Source organism: Lactuca saligna, chromosome 5 (assembly GCF_052625555.1).
Source record: "Lactuca saligna cultivar CGN05327 chromosome 5, ASM5262555v1, whole genome shotgun sequence".
NCBI classification, from domain to species: Eukaryota; Viridiplantae; Streptophyta; class Magnoliopsida; order Asterales; family Asteraceae; genus Lactuca; species Lactuca saligna.
In genome coordinates, this window is record NC_136421.1 from 170,098,277 (window position 1) to 170,105,642 (window position 7,366).

At 30.7% G+C, this 7,366-nt stretch overlaps 1 protein-coding gene across 1 annotated transcript; it reads left to right on the forward strand.

Annotated features, from left to right (window-relative positions):
• The first annotated feature begins 4,867 nt into the window (after window positions 1–4,867).
• Window positions 4,868–6,496, forward strand: LOC144998760 (protein transport protein sft2-like). Its single transcript, XM_078958489.1, has 4 exons — window positions 4,868–5,300; window positions 5,710–5,977; window positions 6,073–6,177; window positions 6,256–6,496. Exons 1-4 carry the CDS (start codon window positions 5,077–5,079, stop codon window positions 6,364–6,366), a joined length of 708 nt encoding a protein of 235 aa, XP_078814615.1. The 5' UTR covers window positions 4,868–5,076; the 3' UTR covers window positions 6,367–6,496.
• Window positions 6,497–7,366: the final 870 nt, after the last annotated feature.

A 7,366-nucleotide genomic window follows, 5' to 3' on the forward strand; every position in this document is an offset into this window, starting at 1 on the left:
AAGTTTCAGAAAGTGACAATATCTACTCGGATTTTGAAAAATCTTGCAACTTTCACCCAAAAAGTCAAAAAATTTCATAAATTGAAAATTTTTTGTGGCTTTTTCGTGATTGTTTTTCCGTGCAAGATTTTTGGTGATTCATTTTTGGTACACATCAAGGGGGAGTATCGTGAAGACTATTCCTCGGGCGCTTCTCATCCTTAGTGGGTTTTATAATCATTTTTTGATTATAAAAAGGGGGAGAATGATGGGTATTCAAAGCTTCTTGGGTTTTTCGAATATTCATTTGCGGATTTGAAGACCGGTGTTACTTCGAGGGGGAGTTTGGTCTTGATCGTGCTAGCTCGTTGGAGATTAAAGCCGGACATCGAATCCTAACCTTGAGGGGGAGAATGTTAGGGTGCAAAATCATGCTTGGATGTAATGTTTTAGGCTTTCCTCTTTGTATGTGTAAATGGGTTGAGTCTTTTCCTATAAATAGGAAGTGAGTGACTCCCATTATGTAAGAGTCCATTTTGGAGTGTTAGACTAGAGAGAGAAATTGTATACAAACCCATTTGTATAATCTTTCTAGATCTAATAAGAGCTTACAAAGATTTATTTACTCCTTGTGTTCTTGAATTTGTATGATGAATCACTAGATCTTTCTAATTCCGCACATGCCATCATAATCAGCACAACTACAGCCTGATGCCGGGCGGAGTACATTATATGTTTTATATGTATGGTATGTGGTATTTTGGGGAACTCACTAAGCATTATGCTTACGGTTTTCAGTTTATGTTTCAGGTACTTCTTGTTCAAAAGGGAAGCGCCCGAGATGAATGCAGTGCACACACCACATCGCTCCGCATTTTTATGTTACTATGATGTACTTGGATGTTATTGATACACTTTTATTCACCATGGTTTCTATGATGTTGTTTGGATAATGGTTTTATTAACTTAAAAATCAAATTTTTTAGTCTTAATTTTTGGGACCTTAAAATGTATGAGTGATCCAAAAACGTTTAAAGTATAAAAAATCCAAGAAATCTATAAATGATGTCGAACGAGCATTTAGAGTCCTCGAGAAACATTAACACATACTACAACATATGACACGTCCTCTAATGGTGGAAAATCTCGCTTGTATTACATATTCGTGTATCATTTTACATAATATGATTTTAGAAAATGAGGGCATACCGATTTGTCAGCATCAAGAAAATAAAAATGCATCCTCAAGTGTGTCAATACCGGCTGGTTTCCTTATGGCATACAAAAAGAATGGTGATACCTGACAATAAAAACATCACAAGCTTCACGTCGATTTGATGGAACATATGTATCGATTTAATCAAATTGATTTGAACAATAATATCGAAAAATATTTGAACCGATAGCTTTTATGTTATTTGGATTATCATTTGTATGTCATTATGTTAATTGTTTTAAATTTGTTAAATCAAATGTAATTTTTTCTAATTTTTAATAGAATATTATTTTATTTAATTAATATTTATGTTTTTCGTTTTTAAAAGTTAGTAGACAAAAACATCATCGCATCAAACTCATAGACAAATGGCGTGTTCGGCAATGAGCTTTTGAGAGCATTTAAAAGCTTCTAGTTTCTAGCATTTGACAAAATGTTCCGTTTTGAACAGACAACCTCGTTTGACACTATAAGTTTCTAGCGTTTAGTTTAAACAAAACACTTGAAATCCAAATGCTATTTCATGTGGTGTTTAATAAAACGCTACACGCCCAAATTATGACAAAAATGCTAAAAGCTTATGTGGTGCCTACGTGACATACTTTTTTTATAGGCAAAAACATCAATGCTCACAGACAAATTATGGCAAAAATGATAGAAATTTAATGTTATTTCGTAAGATAATTTTATAGATAATTATACTCCGAAGATTCAATTTTTGTGATCAGTTCATCTTAACTTAAAAATCTTTCCATAACGTAATCAGATTAAAATATATGGGTTAATATTGCGAAAGAAGTAAGATTGTTGAAATTATTATGTTTTAGGTTAAACTTTTTTATTTGAAAAAAAAACCTTAATTTTTTCACTTTTGTTTTAGATCTTTTATCGTTTTGTCTGGACCATTTTTTCATTTTAACCCATAGTAATTCACAACCCTATTCTTGTTGTTGTTTATGTTTTCAACGATGAAACACCATATTGTATATAGGACATGAATGAATGGTTTTTTTCTAAACGGTAAAGTATACACTTTAATATATTCTTAAAATTATTCCTAAAATTACTCCTCGGGAAGGAGGGAGTCATTTCCTTCCATCCCAGTGAACCCACATTACTTTTTCTTTTTTATTTTTCTTCATTTTTTCCAACACACAAAACACGAAAATTTTATCTTTTTGAACCCACTCAACAGTCAACCCACTCAAGTAAAAAAAATATAAAAAAATCAAAGGTAAAATCTTAATTAACAATAGAGTTATCGGCGGTACCACTCCCGCTTTAACGAGTGGGTTGATTGATTTCACTAACCCACTTCATCATCTCTCTCTATTTTCTCTTTTTTATTTTCTCTTGTACCATGTGTTTTAAAACTTGTACATTAGTTGTTTTGTATTTTTTTTAATTGAGTGAGTTCAAAAAGATAAGATTTTCTTGTGTTGTGGGTTGGGAAAGATAAAGTAAAATAAAAGAGAAAAAATGATGTGACAGTGGGTTCGGTGGGTTGGAAGGGAACGACTCCCTCCTCCCTTAATTATACTTATGTCATAGACTGAACTTGAATCCTTAAAAAAAAAAAAAAAAAAAAAAGTGTATATCACTATACTGCTATGCTAAAAGCTTGGTTGTGTTCAATTTTTGTTGACGCGATGTATATTGATATCTATTTGTAAGATGATCATAGATTGTTGACATGATAGCTGATATTAGTGTTAGAATCAAAAGAAAGACAAATCCTTAACTCCAATCTATTATTGAAAAAAAAAAAATTGTCTAGGTTTAGAATCAAAAGAAAAACAAATCTTTAAGCCCCATCTATTATTGAATATCTAATTTAACCTTTTATGTAATTTGATAAATAATGATATCATTATATTCCTCAAGTTTTTCCTATCAATAGTCATATCAATAGTAGTATACTAAACAAATTCCTCAATTGTATTGTTATTAATTTTGAAATTATCATATACAAAAGCTTCAATGTCCAAATTAACATATGCAAAATCATTTGTAATACAATTGCATCCAATTTAATAGATGTAGAACCTTCGACCTCTAAATAAACAAACATAAAACTGTGTGATACAAATTCATCCAAGTTACTCGACAAAAATGTTTTAGTTTCCAACTTAGCATATATGTGACCATTTGTGATACGATTGTAGACCGTTTTACAGGACATTGTCAAACTTTTAAAATTAGAATATATATATATATATATATATATATATATATATATATATATATATATATATATATATATATATATATATATATATATATATATATAGGTGTAGGTTCATTTGAGACCATTCTAATTTTGTGAGACCGTGAGACCAAATCTAAAAATAATTTTAAAATGCAAAATAAATGGAAAAAATCCAAAAATTCTTTTTTTAAATATTATTTTCGGAACTTGAATTAACTAAAAAAAATAAAATAAAAAATAAAAAAAATTCTGTTTTTTTTTTTTGAAAAAATACGTGAAATATTCTAAATAGAATATTATACTGACATATTCTAAAAAATAATTTTAAAATGCAAAATAAATGGAAAAATCTAAATATTCATTTTTTAAATATTATTTTCGGAACTTGAATTAACTAAAAAAAATAAAAAAATTCTATTTTTTTTGAAAAATACGTGAAATATTCTAAATAGAATATTACACTGTACATATTCTAAAAATAATTTTAAAATGCAAAATATATGGAAAAATCAAAAAATTCTTTTTTTAAATATTATTTTCGGAACATGAATTAACTAAAAAAAATAAAAAAAAAATTAAAAAAAATAAAAAAAAAATCAAAAAATACGTCTCACGGTCTCACAAAATATAGGTGGTCTCAAATGAACCTAACCCTATATATATATATATATATATATATATATATATATATATATATATATATATATATCTTTACTACTTATAAAAGAAATCTAACTATTTCTATAAATAGATTGAATATAATAATATTATTTTTTAAGACGTCCAAACTATTAAGCTTGAAGTACAACCCATTTATAATATAATAATATTAAAACTTTAACCCTATCTTTTATCCCCTAAAAATCTCGTATCAAATTAATAGAAAAATTAATTTGCAAATTGAACCCGTCAATCTCAACACTTCAGCCATTTGAAGCGGTCAATGTCAACAATTTATACATGATCTTTTTTCTCACATTGGTAACAAGCCATCTCATAATATTTATCTTCGTAATCCCTTCAAAGTAAGAAATATACGCACACTCTCTCGAAGAACCCTAACCAGTAACCAAGACAGTATAATCACCACCACCACAGCCGCTCTGCCTCCTTCCGCCTTCAACCAACCACTATCACGACTACCGTCATTCCTCTCACCCACGGCATGAACTTTCTTTTGGAACATAACATTTTTCTTTAAAAAAATATCGTTGAAAGAAACTATTTGTCCCCGCTGTTGTGCGCGGGTAACGGCTAGTATATATATATATATATATATATATATATATATATATATATATATATATATATATATATATATATATATATATATATATATATATATATATATATATATATATATATATATATATACTCTAAAAAATCCGAAAATATAATATTAATCAAAATATATTCATCCCCTTATATTCAATTTTTATCAAAACTTAAGAGAGTGAGCTTGAAATCTTCCTAACGAAGGATGCGACCGTGGAGTGCGAAGAACTTCGGCCGAGGGCTATTTTTTCCCATAATCTTCTGTTGACAGAAGAAGAATCTACTTGTAGGCGAAGAACGCTTCCAACAACATCACCTGTATCCTTCGAGGAACTGGTTTTCAGTTCCGATCCCAAATTCAAATCGAGCACAACAGTTTGGATTCGAAACTTGAAAGATGCAAAATTGGTTTTCCGCCGGCGCCGGTGACAGTAGCAGCGATAGTAATCGCAATTCACTTCCAAAGACGCTGTCATCTTCCTCTTCGTCGCTGCTAGCGGATTGGAACTCTTATGCTGCTACAAAAGGCTCCGATGTAGGCTCTAGTAGCCTCGTTGGTTCGTTTGATATTGAATCGGCTGTTAGGTCTGCCAACGACACTGTGACTGGCACCTTCAATGTGTAAGCCGCTCTACAATTTCTTCCTCGGTTTATTTTACCAAACTAATTGAGTAATCAAGTTGCTGATTTGGGGATCCTTCCGTATTTCATTGATCTGTTTGAATGTCGATGAATTTTTTGTGAACAAACGACTGAACACTTGAATTGTCACTTAATAATGTTTACAATCAAGGCTAGATTGAGAATTAAAGAACAGACTCTGTAATCTCACACTTGCAATTTGATCTAGGCTTCGTGATCTGCAAAATTGAGCTTACGAATTCTCAGTTCTTCTTGGCTATTAACGTTAACCTAATAATCAATAACCACCTTCTATTACTTGTGCTTCGTGCAATTTGAAGTTGATAATGGCAATGCTTGATTATGAAAATTATGAAAATTGAAAAATGTCTGTTTGATTCTTGTTCAGGGTATCTAGAGGAGTGAGTAACATACCAGGAAATTTACAGTCTGCTACAAGTAACATCCCTTCTGGAAAATCTCTCATGTATTTTGGGCTTCTACTTGCATCAGGGGTGTTCTTCATTTTTGTAGCATTTACCATTTTTCTCCCTGTAATAGTAATAGTCCCTCAGAAATTTGCTCTTTGCTTCACTGTTGGATGTGGTTTCATAATCGGGGCATTCTTCATGCTTAAAGGCCCAAAAAATCAGTTTCTGCATATGACATCAACAGAGGTAAACTACTAAACCACTAAACCACAAAAAGAATCTTAATCAAAACATTGTCAAACATTTATTATTTTAAAAAAAAAAAAAAAAAATTGTTTCAGAGACTTCCTTTCACATTGGGGTTCATAGGCAGCATGGTGGGGACCATTTATGTTTCCATGGTTCTTCATAGCTATATCCTCTCTGTGTTCTTTGCTGTTATTCAGGTATGAAAATTCATTCTTGTTTTAAATTTAAAAAATAATAACAGTAAACATAGTTTTTTTTTAATCATTTTACAACAGGTTCTTGCTCTTGCATACTATTGTATTTCATATTTCCCGGGTGGATCAGCAGGGATGAAATTTCTAACATCTTCAATGACTTCAGCAGTCTTGAAATGCTTTGGGCGTTGACCATTGACCTTTGTGATTCTTCTGGAATTTTGTACTTTTGAACATATAGATATAGTCCCTTTATCATTACCAAATCTGTTTTTGAGATGAGTCGATTGTTTTTTAATCTAAATATTGTGATTACTTCTTATTCTTATGTTTTAATCTGTTTTGAAACTCCTAAATAGAAACAAAATACAAGGAGAACTAGATAACTTAATATTGAGCATTAGATCAAAGTCATATAATAGCTCTTTTAGCTTTAATGAGATGAACCCCAATCATCCCTTACTTGAAGCTCACATCATATTCTTTCTTTGGTTTTTGTGGTTTGTTCAAATATAATATCAACACATCAATATCCTTTCTATAGTTTTTGTGGTTTGTTTGAATTTATAAGGGAGTTGATTAATAAATGTTATAATCAAAGTGGGTATGTGCAAGATTTATCATCTTCAAAAGGGGTTGATTACTATCTTTCGGAAGACTGGAAATAGAGCAATGAATCCTTTTATGTTTAAGGACCGAGGAAGAGAGCTCAACCCACATTTGGCATAGACATCGTAGGCATCTAAGTTTAAAACCATGTGAACCATGCAACACAACTAGATGGTTAAAATGTTACCTCATGTGAGAGGACATATTAATAACAAAATTGCAAAAATTGTCTGTGGTTTGCAAATTTTGTGGGTAGGTCCAAAAAGTTTCAAAATTAGGAATTATATTATATAATATATTAAAAGAGAGTACCCCACATGAATAGTACTCTCTTTTGATTGGACACTTCTACTTTTTCTTTTCTGTTTTTTTTTTTTTTAATAATTTGTTGATCTTTTATTTTTTCCATAAGTGGTTAACACTACTGTTCATTCACAAATGTGTCATCTTATCTTTTACAAATGTTGCCACCGCCTATGGTTTCCCTCTCCCGTCAACATCAGATACTTTTCGACCCTTTTCCTTCCAAGTTCCACCTCCCTTCACCGACTCTACATCTAAAAAAAGACAACGATTGATGTTG